Source organism: Kwoniella newhampshirensis, chromosome 3 (genome assembly GCF_039105145.1).
Source record: "Kwoniella newhampshirensis strain CBS 13917 chromosome 3, whole genome shotgun sequence".
In the NCBI taxonomy this organism is placed as follows: Eukaryota; Fungi; Basidiomycota; class Tremellomycetes; order Tremellales; family Cryptococcaceae; genus Kwoniella; species Kwoniella newhampshirensis.
In genome coordinates this window covers 898,248-912,689 of record NC_089957.1, presented here as the reverse complement: position 1 = coordinate 912,689, position 14,442 = coordinate 898,248, and the positions used below count along the sequence as shown (strand labels likewise).

Below are 14,442 nucleotides of genomic sequence, written 5' to 3'. Positions count from 1 at the left end.
AGTAGGATCGGAGATGTGATCAATGTCCGTGGATGGATTCGGCTTTCACAGTCATCGCGCCGAGCAGTGTCCAGATGATCGTTTCTTTTCTTGTCGATCATCAACAAACCTCTTTCCAGACTACCATATCTAGGACACTGGCCGAGCACAAGTACTTGTAGTGCTTCTGACATAGCCTGATCGCTCAGAAGGGTTCTGGCCCTTGGAGGAGGCGACGCGTCAGACCACTGATCACATCACCATACCAATCCATCATGCCGCCACTCAGCAAAGAAGATCTGTGGTCATCAGGACGAGATGAGACCGTAGAAGTCAATCAGCGAGCTCTCATAGATAGTGAGCTGGTCTTGGTCCTATCTCTTATTGGGAATTCGAGCTGACCACTCCTCAACAGAGATCTTGGCTCGATATTCCGGTGAACACACCAGTAAGTCTGCTCAACCAACTTGTCAACAAGGTAGGGCGCTGACTAGACCCAGTCTTCAGGGAATTGCTACAAAATGCAGACGATGCCGGGGTAAGCTTTTCGAATTTCGACAAGGTCAGTCTGAGTGGTAGCTTACCATTGTTTGATGCAGGCTGAGCATGTGCAAGTCAAGTTCTTCTCCGAGGCAGGGATCACAGCCAATGAGCGAGGGGAAGGATCGTCCAAGTTGCCTGATCTCAAGAAAGACATGGTAGATCGCAGCAGAACTTTCAAATGACAATAGCTGATGTCGATCCTTCGGTATCAGATGCACCGTTACGTCGTTTGCAACGACGGAATACCCTTCCGGCAGCAAGATTGGCAACGGTTGAAGAAGATCGCCGAGGGTAACCCGGACGAGGAGAAGATTGGAGCGTGAGCTAGACTACATTGTTCCGAATTGCCAATCTTCCGTTGAACAACAACCCCACAGATTCGGAGTTGGTTTCTACTCTTTATGGAGTGTATGCGGTAAGTGTTATGTCAGCTCTGGGATGCGATGGAGGTTAAACGTGCTGAACACCAGTGCTTCAGATGACCCTTTTGTTGAGTCTGGAGATAAGTGGATGGGATTCTACTGGAAAGACGGCAAAGATCAACTTCTCGCTCGATCAGGCGAACTCCCACCATCAGCATCCTCATCCACCGCCGAACCTACCCTCACGGGGAATGCTTGGACATCATTTACGATGTCACTGCGTGAACCGTCTCTACTCGAAGGACCTCTAGATCTCGCGAGGTTTTTCATCACTAGTATCACGTTCATGCGAATTGTCAAGAAGATCGATATGCTGGTTGACGGCGTCAAGGTGCTTGAGGTGGAAAAGAGTGTGAAAGGCAAAAACAGAGTTTCGAAAAGAGGAATGAAAACGAGCAGTGCCAACGGAATGATGACTATCATGGGAGTGGACGCCACCGGTATTTTTATCACCGCTAAGGTCATGAAGTGGCTGTCGGGTTGGTAACTATCTTTCTTCAGCCAGTCCCCGCCTTGCTGACAGCTTCATAGCTTCTGGCTTCACACCGCCTCCACTGCCCACGCCCATTGCTCAGCTTGCCAAACCTGCTAAAGGCTTCGCCTCGATGCTTGCCACATCCTTTTTCGGCCGTCAAACTCCCACTCCGGCTACTCCGGTGGCTTCACCGGCTCCACCTCCGCCGCCCGAAGAGCCCACCGAGGTTACGACTTTGCACAGGGATATTCAGATATACCAAGCCGATATCAAAGTGACGGTCTCGCCGGAATTTGGCCGAGAATTGGAACGAGCCACAAAGAAGGCGGCCCCGACTCGGATGCCGGCGAGCTTAGTCTATTCCAGAGGAGAAGAGGATGATGATGCGAAAACCGAAGATGGGAAGACTGCTGCGAAAGATATTGGAGGGGTGTTTGGGGGCTTGTGCCCGCCCTTGGACAGCGAAAAGTCCGCGAAAGTTTTCATCGGTCAGCCGACCAGTCAGACTACCGGTATAGGTGGACATTTAGCTGCACGATTCATACCGACCGTCGAAAGAGAATCGATCGACCTCGTAGATCGACATGTGTCGTATTGGAATCGAGAGCTACTCTGGGTTGGAGGATACCTCAGTCGACTCGTTTACGAATTGGAGATGCAAGAGCTCCAAGCCGCTTGGCTGAAGACTACGGTGGCGGATCAAGCAGCTCGTGTAAAGATCTTGGCTCGAGGTTTACATGCCCTCCGCTTTTTTACCTTCAAGCCTACCACTCCTTCCTCGCTGGTTGGACAAGAAATGGAATCAGCATACTACGGATGCATCCGCGACAACTCTACTCTGCCAATCGTATCAGTGGGTGGAGTATTACCTATCAAAGATGTCAGAATGCCTAGTGTGGAATTGCAAAAGTTCCTGCCTGACTTGCCGGTCATAACACCATCCGCTCTCGAAGAGGCTCCGAGATCGGTTGCCAGGTTGAAAGAGCGATCACTTCTCCGGGATGTCACGTTCGACGACGTGGTCAAACAGCTGGGATCTAGACCACTGTCAGAGAAGGAGATGATAGATTGCCTGCTCTGGTGGCAAAATTTAGCCAGTATGGACGGCTTTAATGTTGGGTTGAGAGCCCGTTTGCTCGACGCGGCGATTTTGGTACTAGAAAATAGCAAGGTGATCCCGATGTCTATGGTTCAAACATTTGTGAAGCCTCAAAACCCGATTATGTCCCCTGATATGCCGCTCCCACCCCATACGCTTCCTTACACCATCACCAAGGATCTTCGTGCCAACTCTATTTATACCATATTCGGCTGGACCGAACTCTCAGTTCTACAATATATCACTTTCCTCGTCAATCCTCCAGTATCCAACACACCGCAAGCAGATCCTGAGACCGACATTCGAGTCTCGCCGGACTTTGCAGAGCGTGTTCTAGGGATGCTGGGACGAGCTTGGCAGAATCTGGCGGCGAATCAACAAACTGCTATTGCTTTGGAATTGAAAGATGTTCCTTGTATACCCACAAAGGCGGGGTTCAAGCGACCTGGGGAGGCATACTTCGAGAAGAACTTGTTATTTGATGATTTGCCAACCATATCGTTACCGAAGAATACGGCCATCAAAGGCGGCATGGAAAAGATGCTGCTGGGCATTGGAGTAAGAAAAACGGTAGACTTGCAGCTAGTGTTCTCGAGGTGAGCAGCTGTGTCGGTCTTAGACTGATCGAGCTGACAGCGGACTGGGTGCAGATTGGTGGGAGGAGGCGAATGGTCGTGCCACGACCTGATGAAATATCTCGTCTCGGTCAAAGACACTTTGAGTGAAGAAGAGTTGAAGCGTCTCAAGCAAACAGCGGCGTTCCCCTTGGAACTCGAGCAGCCTGAAGATGGAAGCAAAGCTTCGGTCATCAGACTAAAGCCGCATCAGCTTTATGAGCCGGTGGAAGCTATGCGAGCTCTGGGCCTACCGGTTCTGGACTGGGGCGATACGAAATGGAAGTCCAATTCCGACGAAGGTTAGCGAAAGAGTCTTCCGGCTTCTGGCCTAGTGCAATGCTGATGGCTGCTCCTGATAGCCAAAATGCTGTTCGGTCTTGGTCTGCGTCGCGTCCCACCCATCGACGTACTCCTCGGTATCGCCGCTGGTCGTGCGCCGATGAACGAAAAGGCGTTGCAGTATTTACTCACGAACATCCATAATCATTACCCCACGTTTCGGGCAGACTCCTTTTCTCAAGTATCGTTCATTCCGGCTACCACGCCGTCAGGTGACAAAATTCTGGCCAAGCCAGGACAGGTGAGTTGCCTTGAATCCGATTGATGACGAGACTGACGGAGGGACCGCAGGCGTTTAACAATGCCTCCTGTTCTATTCTTGGCTTTGCTATTGCACAGCCTCTAGTAGCGACGCCTGAGAATGCAGCAAAGCTGGCCATTCAAAGCGATCCTCCAATGGATCAGCTTGTGGCAGCGGTGTTGAGGAACGTAACTAAGGACGTTGAGAAAGCCCGCAGAATTTTTGAGGTGAGTCCAATTGGTCTCGTTCTTACAAATGCCTGTCAGGCTGACCATGCTCGGTAATAGTATATGAGCACTCGAGTGGGCCATTCTACGAACAGCTCGGTTGACCGTCTTAGAGACGCAGTAATTCTCCCTGTCAAGACGTCAAGTGATATACAGCTATTCAAGCCTTCTCAGGTATATTTCGTGTCCAAAGAAGGTTCAGACGAATTGTACAAGTCGGCCTTCGTTTTTGTGGATTTCGGGGAACGAGCAAACATGTTCCTCAGATACTGTGGAGTCAAATCGGAGCCAAGTGTCAAGGATATCGCGAAGCTACTCATGTCAGAGCCGGCGAAGATGCTGGAGCAAGCTGGGTCTGCTGATAGGTGAGTTCCCCTTCGCTTCAGTCGTGGCTAGGCTGTACATGCTGAGCGAAGTTTAGGTATCTCGAACAACTTCGTTTGCTAGCAGCAAATTGGACCATATTCGACAATTGGACCCGTATTACGATGAAATCCGCGCCGTTCTTGCTCGCTTCCCAGCGGATACCAGTGAAGAAGCAGGGCAAGAATCTCTTCGGTTCTAGGACAGGTGGCGGTGATGATGAATACGAAAGGGAGTGGGTGCTGTGCAAAGCGTCAGATGTGGCTATCGTCGACAACGTCTCCATGTTACAATATTTCGGGCAATACATCCTCGCTGCACCGGAGGTAAGCCACATTCTTGCACATCTGTGGCACGAAATCTCAACTGACTGTCTCACAGGAACATATACTAGAAGAGTTTTACATTTCTTTGGGTGCTCGAGTTCTCTCATCTTTCGTGAAACGTAGCTACATCGCTACCGAACTACCCACGCAAGTGCAATCAGATCAAGCAAAAGCTCTTCGTCGTCATGTGATTGAGCGGCTCACAATTTTCCTCGCCGAAGCTCGTCGAAAGCAATCTGACTACAACGTCGAAACGCTCAACAAAGAGGGAAATTTCACTATCAATGAAGTGCGGGACCTGAAAGTCCGGTACACTTATCGAAATGGCAGATCAGAGCATCACCATATGGAGACTCTCTACGCTACAGCAGTGAAAGCCAGAGGCAAAGCAGTAGTTCTCACCATCAGCTTGACAGCACAACCGGACGACTACGATATTGCTTCAGCCCTGTGTGACGTGCTCTTGAAGAGCTCCAAGGCGGACGACGCATTACTGCTGTATTCGATTCTGTCAACGCCTTTGATGGCTCTGAAAAAGCGAGGTTTCAATGTTGATAGAATACTGAACCAGCACAGAGAAGAAAGGTTGCGACTGCAGGCAGAGGCCAAACGGGACAGGGAAAAATTAGCTTCCTCGGCCACCACAGGACCACAAACGAATCCTCCAGCTATCACTCAGGCCGGAGAACCTGGTGATGACGTTTCCGATACGATGAGTCAAGGAAGTACTACTACGGCTGTGGATTCGGAATCGGGTAGAACGAAGTCTCTTTTGGACAAATTCAGACGGTCGTCGAAGGATTTCAAGGGACGATCACCTTCGACATCGGGATCTGGGCACGGTCTGGGCCCTGGGGGAGAAAGCTTGTTGAATAGTCTGAAAGGGATGGGAAGTGGCAGTTTTGGTGGTGCAGGTCCGTCAGGTCTCGGTCAAGCCATGGCTGCCGCTGCCGGTGGGGCCAGTGGTGGGAGGGCTCATGTCAAATCAACCCAAAGACCGACCTCAGTGGACAATATCCGTGAGTAGAATATCGATGGCCCTCCACGAAACATACTACTCTGAGAGAGAGAATAAAGCTCATGAGTGAGTATCCGAATACAGGAGCGACAGTCCAAAAAGCAATCGACGCGTCTCGTCCCGAGACAGGGACGCAAATCAATGACTCCCGACAGGCAGTACGAGACGTGTCAGAAAGTCAGAATGAGTATTGCGATACTTCTGCCCAGGCGGACATAGTACTCGGTGAGTATGGTAGGCTTCATCGGGAACATGTAGGTCAAGCTGGCTGATGCTCATATCGATCGTAGCGCACATATCAAACGGGCCTGGTTTAAGAATCTGGTGTCCTCGAGGTGAGTTGGGCTTGAACACTTCGCCCTGAATAGTCAGCTGAAGGTGTTACTTTAGACGTTACCGATCCGGCGACCTTCTTCCAGGACAAGATGGATATCTGTCAGAGATTCTCTGTGGACATCCTTCTACCTATCTGCCGAGTGTTCAATGTACGTCCTCACGCTACTAAAACAGTCTTTCTGGCAGATCCGTACTAATCGAGACTTTGCAGCTCAACCCCAGTGTCATGAATGTGTTCTGGGATCATGAAGGCCCACTGATAGCCTTCAACCGCGGAGGAACAGTTTTTTGCAATGCGTGAGTCGTCTGAAGTCTAGAGCAGCTGAGCAACACTCTTGCTGACAATAAGTGCCGGAGCTTAGGCGGTACTATCAAGCTTGGCGTGAGTCGTAACAAAATTGATGGTCAAAGGAATCAATACTGATTTGCCTTACAGATGACGCTGCTAGTCTGCAAGGGCACCGAAATGAGGCTTTCATTTCTTGGTACTTTAGCATAGCTCATGGTGAGTCTCTGCATCTTCCAGCGGAACTACCAGAAATACATGCTGACCCTATCGCAGAGCTTGCGCATAATCTTGGTAAGGCTCAATCATGATAATTGCATATTGAGTGAAGGTAGCTGACGTGTCAATCCAGAATCGGCTCACAACAGCGCACACGAGTTCTACTTCTCCAGCATAGCTGAGGAATATCTTGTACGCTTCGTGTCGGTCTTGCAACAGCCCAACGTTGCTGCTCAACATCTCCTGGATTGACCATGAGGTCATACGTGCGGAGCGTTGCGAATGTTGTACATCATGTGGAGCGAGAGTAAATGTCTACTGTCTATTATACGATTATACGATGTAGATGCGAGCGTCTATGCGGACTTGCGGCTATTGTCCATGTTCCCATCGCATATAGCCTGTAGCGGGTATGGACCAAACCGGTTAGTATACCAGACGACGACAAGGACAATGAATATCTGAGGTCTCTCGCTATGACTTTGGTTTTTTGGGTAACGCGTCACCTTTCGGAGGTGTGTCGACGGGGAAAAGATCTGTACCCTGGATCAAAGGTGAATCTGGCGGTTTCAACGGCTGCCGTGTTTTTGGATCGATAGGCCAGAGTCCCTCTTGGATCCAGCTGGCTCGAAGGATCTTTATCTGGGGAGATGGGCGTGTTGGATCAGCTCCTTGTTCATGGTCAAGTGATTGGCTCATAGGACGGAAAGCCAGTCGTGATATCGATATGACTGAGTGACGAATCTCATCCTGAATTCTACTGTATCGCGGTTACCCCCGGACCCGTTCTGGAAAGAGAGGCCTCTCTCCTCTCTTCTTTCACCTTTTCCTATCGAGAAGCGATCCTGAGACAACTCACCACTAAACCCAACTTCAAACCTTTCGCCAACCTCTTCCCACCATGCAAGCTCCTCGCGACACTACCCACACCCGCATCCCAAGTCTCTTGCAGTTCCTCTGCGCCATCCTGCGATAAGACTTGTTCCAGTCTCTTCACTGCTGTTGGGGTGTCTTTGTCTGTTTGACGAGGGGGAGTCAAGGAGTCTGGTAGATTGCGAGAGACGAGATAGGCCGGAGGTAGTCGTTGGGTGGTGGGTGTTGAAGGAGGTGGGAGACCGGCTAAGAATAGACGCCGTCGATATTCGAAGAATTCAAGACCTGTAACAGAGATTGGAGTTTCATGTTAGCGACATCGTGTACGGCTCCAGACACAGGAGGGAAGAGGAGACACAGGCGAATAGAGGAACGTACCGCTACTTGGTATTTCTACCATGGCTCTTGCATGATGACTGTCGCACTGTCCTGGTGCTTGGGCAGACTTTGACGGACCTGCTCCTGGTGAAGCCTGTGCTTCCATGCCGATCCAGCGTTCATTCATCCAAATCGGAATATATACACGAGCTTGTGGTGCCAGAAGGGCCGTATGCATCTGGACATTGAAGTTGTCGTTGCAATAATAATGTTATAAGGACGGAATTTTGGGCAGCGAGGAGCAAAGATTGTGATGGTGGGGCTCCGCATCGAAATCAGAAATCGAATTAGAAACACAAACGACGGCGAAGAGAGATATGATGGTGAGCAGATGCATGCTCTGGACCTTTGGACTCGACTGGTCTGCACCCATCGGCTTCGTCGCACGTCCTCCTCAGCTAGATCGATATGCCCCATTTGCTTTTACATCGATAACAAATCGGTTTAACCATGTCAAAATCCGCCCTTACCCGTTCTCGCCCTTTTGCCAGAATCATACGATCATACCATTCCTCTTCCACCTCGATCTCGACTCCTAATTCAACGCGATTCGGATCCTATCCACTCCTCGACCCATCATCAGCCATCACCTCCTACCCTACCTCTCTACCCGTACCAGCCTCAATACCCCGACCGAACTATGTGCCTGAGAATTTCTTCACGAAGACATGGGGAGAACATGATTTGCCGGAAGTGGAGGATGTGGAAGTGGATGGTGAGAGGATAGATCTCGGTGGTGAGAGTGAGAAGAGGGTGAGGAAAGTGGCGAAGATGGCGAAACAGGTGTTGGAGGAAGTGGGGAGACTTGTCATGGTGAGTCGCGTAGCCATGCGGATTTCTGCTCAGGCTCGGCGCGCGTGATATGTTGAGAGCTGGACGGCGATGAGGGGTGGTGTATGCTTATGGTCAGCATTGCTGATTGGCATGAGCGATCTACCTCAGCCAGGGATAACGACTGCCGAGCTGGATCGAGCTGCACATGAAATAATAATAGCCAGAGGAGCCTATCCCTCACCGTTAGGGTATTCGAGCTTCCCAAAGAGCTGCACAACGTCTGTCAACAATGTCATCGCCCGTGAGTCGTGGCGACACCTCCTCTCCATATGCGCTGATGACGATTCGGTTCAGACGGAATCCCAGACGAGTGAGCTCGACGTTCAACCTGCTGACGTTCTGCCATGTCCTTCCGCTCGAGCTGACCCTCAATCGCGTCTTCGCTGTGACAGTCGACCCTTACATCCTCAAGATATAATCAATATAGACCTCACCCTCTTCCATGACGGATATCACGGTGATACATCTGCGACGTTCCTATTGCCTGAGGTGGATAAACCTGGTCGTGAACTGGTTGAAGCGACGAAAGAGGCTTTGGATGTCGGTATAAGAGCTTGTGGACCAGGTAAAGCGTATAATGAGATCGGCAGGACTATAGAGTGAGTAAGGGTGCAGAAGTCATATCAGCAATCCCCCTATCCTTCACGATTTCCTTATCGGAAGAACGGCCGCCTGCTGTCAAGTCGCCAAGTCGTTAAAGAGTCCAATGGCTGACTCAAAGGTCTTATGGTGTTACAGGGAGTTCGCGAAGCGATATAGATTTTCAGTCAATTCGCAATTCTCAGGACATGGAATAGGGAAGAGATTCCATCAACCTCCTTGGATCTTCCATACTCGTGAGTGGGCGCCGCCGGCAAGATCACACATCTCACATGAAGGAAAAACCGGTGACCATGTCCGACGTTGTTCTAGGCAATTCGGAAAATGGCACTATGATGCCTGGAGACTGCTTCACGATCGAACCGTGTCTCGTACAAGGTTCCAATTCTCGTGGACAGCTGTGGAACGACGGATGGACAATGTCTACGGAGGTGAGCTGCGAACAGTCCAGATATGCTGAGGTGTCAGTGTACTGATCGATTGTGCAATGAAGAGCGGGGCGAGATCCGCTCAATTTGAACACCAGATCCTGATAACGCACAATGGGGCGGAGATCCTCACATAGTCATCAATGCATGAGACATAGTCGACATGGGTAGTGGTGTCGCACTGCTGTCTAGGGCTCTGAGATCGTCTCGGTTAATCAATCGCAAGCAAGCAGATACATACATTGTACTTTATACAACATGGTCGAGAGTTTGAATGAGTCACGAAGTTGCTGAGAGTCTGACCGCCGAGCCTTCCATCCTGGTGGATGACTTGGTCATACAGTCCCCGGCACTTGGAATCCGCCCTGTGCTAACTTTGTCACCCCTTCGTCGTCTACAGCCTTGACAGCAAAGACGATCTGGTCCAGCAGGGTCTGACGAACATTTGTATCATGAGATTCGGGCTGGGGAGCAGAAGGGGACGATCGGAGGTAGATATCGATGCCCGCTGGAGTGAAAAGTGTTTTCGAGAAGACTGCGAGGATCATGCACAACAGTGATAGGTGGATACAGGATAAGCCAAGTCAGCGAGGTGCAACGAACAGTATGTAGGCCAGGCTGAAGTTCCCGTCAAGTCGAGCTGTACAAAGAGCAGACGATGCCCGAGGAATGTACGTACAAGTGACAGCCCATTCCAGACCATGTTCTTCATTCTCGCCATACCCCAAGACTTCCCAATGAGAGTGGACGAAAAAAAGGTAGCTTGATCCTTTCCAGTCGAAAGTTGCGCCGTTGGACCTGTGAGCGGACGTGAGGGGGCAGTGTTAGCTCTCCAGTGTATGGTCGTCCAAATACAGGTCCAAGAGGTGGCTTTCGAAAGTGATGAAGTGGAACAGGAGTGTTGGTGTTGAGTGAGAGACTTCTGCGAGCCCACTCACCCCGTTGAGAGAGTATCGACCCCTTTGACTATACTCATCATGTCATCAGCTCGATCGTCACGAACAGGAGGAGAAACACGTCCCACTCACCAGTACTAGGCTTACTACCCTCCGCAGCTGATCGCTTTCGATACTCCACTATATCGTCGAATGTGGTGTTGATCTTCGATTGATCTGCGACTGGAGTGTATGTGATGGTGACATCTGATTGAGTCAAAGTCGTCAGCCATTTTTATGGTGAAATGAGCATGAGTGTAGAGAGATGATGGAGAAAGGGGCGGGGGAAAAACCCATCTCAGGTGCTCTGTAACCTCAATGATGTCGTGACAGAGGCGTGGTTACTAACCTTTCTTATCCTGTTGGTCGCGTCGAAGAATCAGCAACCGCAGTCAGTGTTGCAAGTACAGTATGATGGAGCAGGTGTGTCATTCAACTCAACTCACCTTCCACATTGGCAGAGTACTCCAAACGACACCCCATTTACCCATGAACCAAGACCTGTCGAATCCGCCGGGACTATCTGCTAAAGATGGATGGGCAGAAGCTGGCGGGTGGACTGTCATACTTGCGGTGGGGGCGGACATGGCAGCGGTGAGCACTTGCAAGAAACAAAGTGGGTTAGGATTGGAGCGAGAGCAGTTTGGCTTGAACGGTGAAAAGAGCAAGATGCGAGTTGAAAAGGGCTGCTGGCTGGTGTAGTTTCAAAGGTGTCAACAAAATGACGTACTCGTACCACGTTCCGGGGATCATCAACAAAGAGCAGCATAGAGTCTGATTGCAATCAGTCCTTGTCCACATATCACAGAGTCAAACAAGGTCGGACATTACAGACCTCTGTGCTGATGTGTCTGGATGTCTGGATGCCTGGATGCGAGCCGTATATGCATACAACAAGGATTCAGTACAATTACAACCTCTATTCTTCTTCCTTCCACACAATCCATGCTTCTAGCCTAAGCGCCTGATCTCTTCTTCATGTTCTCCCACAAAACCCTTTCCCGTCCCTCCTCCTTCAATTCCTTGAAGACGATAGGACCGATATCATCCGTACTCCCATCGTTCATCGATATCTTCCTTTGTCGTGTGGGTGTCGTTGGCGCCATTGACTGACCGTCTTGGCTGGGGTATAAGACCGTTCTCGAGGTAGATTGCAGTGCCCTCTGAGCTGTCATCGACAGGAAAGTCTGGTGGGAGTGATGATACAGTCTGCCATCAAGCCCATTCATCATCGGTATCAGTCCCAGACGGAAAAGTTCACGCAAAACGCAGTGGACGTACGACCATATTTGCTTGTTCTTCGCTTCTTCCTCTGTCACAGCGTCCAAAGCAGGAGTCTTGAAGCTCGATTTCAGGCTATGCAACAGGTGTGGGATATGATCCACTTTCGGTCTGGAAAGCATCATATGCCGTCAGCTATGACATGTGGCGTCTACATGCCAGATCGCAGGAGCTCACCTCCACTGAGCCATTCGGCCTCGAGGGTACCATAATTTGGTCTTGGGATCTACCATTGCTGCGAGAAGAACGTATCATAGATCAGCGTCTTCTCGTCCAAGGGGACATACAGTAGAGAGACAGCTCACGGTGAAACACGTCCGAATCGAAGCGGACTGTGGGAGCGTTGTGAGGATAGCTGATAGGGAAAGTGATGGTAAAGCGAAGTACGTAGCCGGCGTATGGTCCTGGAGCCGAGTGGAACGAAGATTTTGTCGGGATATGAAGCCAAGAATATGATTGAGGTTAGAGAACGCCAAACACCGAAGGAGAGATAAAGCAAGAAGAGTACAGCGAGAGAGCGCGCATCAGCGCCGATTGCCTTTGCTCTACCGACATACTCACCTCGATGTACAAAATACACGCCATGCCATTTCATCAAGGCCTCTTGAGAAGGAGTAACGTACATCCCTCGAGGACAGTTGTTCGGTGCTCGTAATGAAGCACTAAGACACCAGTCAACCCATCAGCAGTGATGGGTCTCGCTGGCAGGGATTCGGCGGAGATAGTCGCGGATGTTCAAACTCACTATTCCATGCCCAATCCTGCTGCGAGGATCGGGGAGATCTCTGTCGGTACTACGGGCTCGAATCGAGTCGGTGGAGCAGGCGATGATTTTGGTGAGGAGAACATTGTCGAGACTTGCTGTCATGGTTGACTCGAAGAAAAGTGGAACTGATATGTGACAGGATGATGTCTTCAGCGGATCATGCCGCTTCGTCCCCGATCGGTTGTTGTCGTCGTCGTTGCCGCTTTTTATCGGGTGCTCGGAATAGATTTATGCTGTATGCTATCACGGTCATGTTGTACCTATTCAGCTTGACTCGACCTCAACCCTCCCGCTCATCTACATATATAACCACATACACTCGACTCGTCGCCAGACCATTTTTTTTACTTATCCTACCACACAGCATATCCAGGGACATTACCGTCCGTCGCAACCACCATCTTCCACACTCGCCATGTCAATCAGATTCGGATACGTCGGTCTCGGAGCGATGGGTGCTCACATCTGTCGAAACCTCGCCAAACACGCTGCATCGCAAGGACTCCCACCCATTTCGATCTGGAATCGCTCTCCTGAGAAATACGACTCGATCCGACCTTGTGCCCCCGATGCGTTCTACGCTGCCAAGGTCGAGGAGGTCGTCCAGAGATCCGATGTGATTTTCAGTAGCTTGATCAACGACCAAGCGGCAGAAGAGGTCTATGGAAAGATGTTTTCAGCTGCAAAGGAGGAGCAAGGGAAGGAAGTGATCTTTGTGGATCAATCAAGTCTGAAAGCTCTCACTTCGGGTGAGTGTCTGCCTGCTCTCCAATGTCATTCTCTGTAAGAGTTTACAAGGCGGTTGGGATTTCGTAATGCTGACGCCTTCAGCACAGAGAAACTCGCAGAACAAGCCAAAGCTGCCGGATGCGTCTACATCGCTTCTCCCGTATTTGGTCGACCTCCCATGGCCGAGGCCGCGAAACTACTCATCGTCCTTTCTGGTCCCCCAGCAGTCAAAGAGAGACTCAAGCCGCATCTCGTTCCCGCTCTTGGAAACAGGCTCATCGACGTCGGAGAAGACGTCAGGTCAGGTAAGTCATATCACCCTCATCTCCGACTCAATTGCTCGGTGGAGATCTACCTTGGCACCATCTGCTCTTGAGTTCGTTTTCATCAAGATGCTGATTGTCGTCGTGGATGTGCGGAATTGATCATAGCGAGCGCTCTCAAGTCTATGGGAAATATGATGTTACTAGGCTTCATCGAGCTGCTAGGCGAGGCATACGCTCTAGGTGATTCCGTAGGAGTCGATCCTGGAGTGTATCACAACTTCCTCGGTGAGTGGGTCAAGTCATGAAGGACTAAGGGCTGGTTCCGTATCTCAATTACGCTGGACCCGCATCGGAATTGACTGGAGATCAACATCCACAGAGCAATTCATTCCCGCTCCACCCCTTCTGGCCTATTCTGCCAACATCTCGAAGGGGCTGTACACTGCTGGACAGGGATTCAGTATTGAAGGTGGTCTCAAGGGTGAGTCGATTCGTAGCGTTGTATGGGCACAGCTGATCTGCTCTCGTTCTGTTACTTTCGATTGACTCTCCTTGATACTCTTCACCCGAATCTCGATCTACGGAACCAAGACGCCCGCAACATGCTTTGCCTCGGCCAGGATCTCGGTCATCCTTGTCCGTTACCCACTATCGAACGCGCAGCTGCCAACATGACTCGTGCAAAGGAAATTGGCGGCGACAAGCAGGATTGGTCGGCTCTGGCCGCTGCGGTGAGGGAACAAGCTGGTTTCAGCCCTTATAGAGAAGGGACCAATGACGGGCAGGGAAATTAGGTCGTAGAGTATATACTTGGTCGGCATCATTGGTCAAGAATATCTATCTGTCGGTCCGCGCTTTGGCT

The 14,442-nt window shown here is 50.6% G+C and overlaps 6 protein-coding genes across 6 annotated transcripts; 3 read left to right on the top strand and 3 right to left on the bottom strand.

Annotated features, from left to right (window-relative positions):
• Nucleotides 1–254: 254 nt before the first annotated feature.
• On the top strand, nucleotides 255–6,742 carry IAR55_001687 (uncharacterized protein; the record flags this gene model as incomplete). Its single annotated transcript, XM_066944811.1, has 22 exons — nucleotides 255–336; nucleotides 395–427; nucleotides 480–517; nucleotides 579–677; nucleotides 735–841; nucleotides 900–937; nucleotides 1,001–1,423; nucleotides 1,476–3,114; nucleotides 3,169–3,434; nucleotides 3,495–3,715; nucleotides 3,766–3,942; nucleotides 4,003–4,307; nucleotides 4,364–4,631; nucleotides 4,687–5,650; nucleotides 5,734–5,874; nucleotides 5,940–5,984; nucleotides 6,040–6,134; nucleotides 6,197–6,282; nucleotides 6,348–6,367; nucleotides 6,422–6,490; nucleotides 6,548–6,565; nucleotides 6,624–6,742. 22 exons carry the CDS (start codon nucleotides 255–257, stop codon nucleotides 6,740–6,742), a joined length of 5,253 nt encoding a protein of 1,750 aa, XP_066804734.1.
• A 222-nt stretch (nucleotides 6,743–6,964) lies between these two features.
• On the bottom strand, nucleotides 6,965–7,763 carry IAR55_001686 (uncharacterized protein; the record flags this gene model as incomplete). The annotated part of the gene is made up of 3 exons (XM_066944810.1): nucleotides 6,965–7,132; nucleotides 7,350–7,648; nucleotides 7,742–7,763. The coding sequence occupies 3 exons, from the start codon at nucleotides 7,761–7,763 to the stop codon at nucleotides 6,965–6,967; spliced, it is 489 nt and encodes a 162-aa protein (XP_066804733.1).
• Nucleotides 7,764–8,191: 428 nt separating this feature from the next.
• On the top strand, nucleotides 8,192–9,740 carry IAR55_001685 (methionine aminopeptidase, type I; the record flags this gene model as incomplete). The annotated part of the gene is made up of 7 exons (XM_066944809.1): nucleotides 8,192–8,554; nucleotides 8,684–8,816; nucleotides 8,870–8,885; nucleotides 8,968–9,174; nucleotides 9,314–9,411; nucleotides 9,488–9,606; nucleotides 9,669–9,740. The coding sequence occupies 7 exons, from the start codon at nucleotides 8,192–8,194 to the stop codon at nucleotides 9,738–9,740; spliced, it is 1,008 nt and encodes a 335-aa protein (XP_066804732.1).
• A 198-nt stretch (nucleotides 9,741–9,938) lies between these two features.
• IAR55_001684 (uncharacterized protein) lies at nucleotides 9,939–11,125 on the bottom strand (the record flags this gene model as incomplete). Its single annotated transcript, XM_066944808.1, has 6 exons — nucleotides 9,939–10,138; nucleotides 10,283–10,401; nucleotides 10,542–10,569; nucleotides 10,632–10,745; nucleotides 10,888–10,897; nucleotides 10,985–11,125. 6 exons carry the CDS (start codon nucleotides 11,123–11,125, stop codon nucleotides 9,939–9,941), a joined length of 612 nt encoding a protein of 203 aa, XP_066804731.1.
• A 369-nt stretch (nucleotides 11,126–11,494) lies between these two features.
• IAR55_001683 (uncharacterized protein) lies at nucleotides 11,495–12,668 on the bottom strand (the record flags this gene model as incomplete). The annotated part of the gene is made up of 6 exons (XM_066944807.1): nucleotides 11,495–11,747; nucleotides 11,820–11,930; nucleotides 11,997–12,054; nucleotides 12,125–12,223; nucleotides 12,381–12,481; nucleotides 12,565–12,668. The coding sequence occupies 6 exons, from the start codon at nucleotides 12,666–12,668 to the stop codon at nucleotides 11,495–11,497; spliced, it is 726 nt and encodes a 241-aa protein (XP_066804730.1).
• Nucleotides 12,669–13,000: 332 nt separating this feature from the next.
• IAR55_001682 (uncharacterized protein) lies at nucleotides 13,001–14,374 on the top strand (the record flags this gene model as incomplete). The annotated part of the gene is made up of 5 exons (XM_066944806.1): nucleotides 13,001–13,334; nucleotides 13,422–13,619; nucleotides 13,746–13,865; nucleotides 13,960–14,061; nucleotides 14,172–14,374. 5 exons carry the CDS (start codon nucleotides 13,001–13,003, stop codon nucleotides 14,372–14,374), a joined length of 957 nt encoding a protein of 318 aa, XP_066804729.1.
• Between the last annotated feature and the right edge of the window lie 68 nt (nucleotides 14,375–14,442).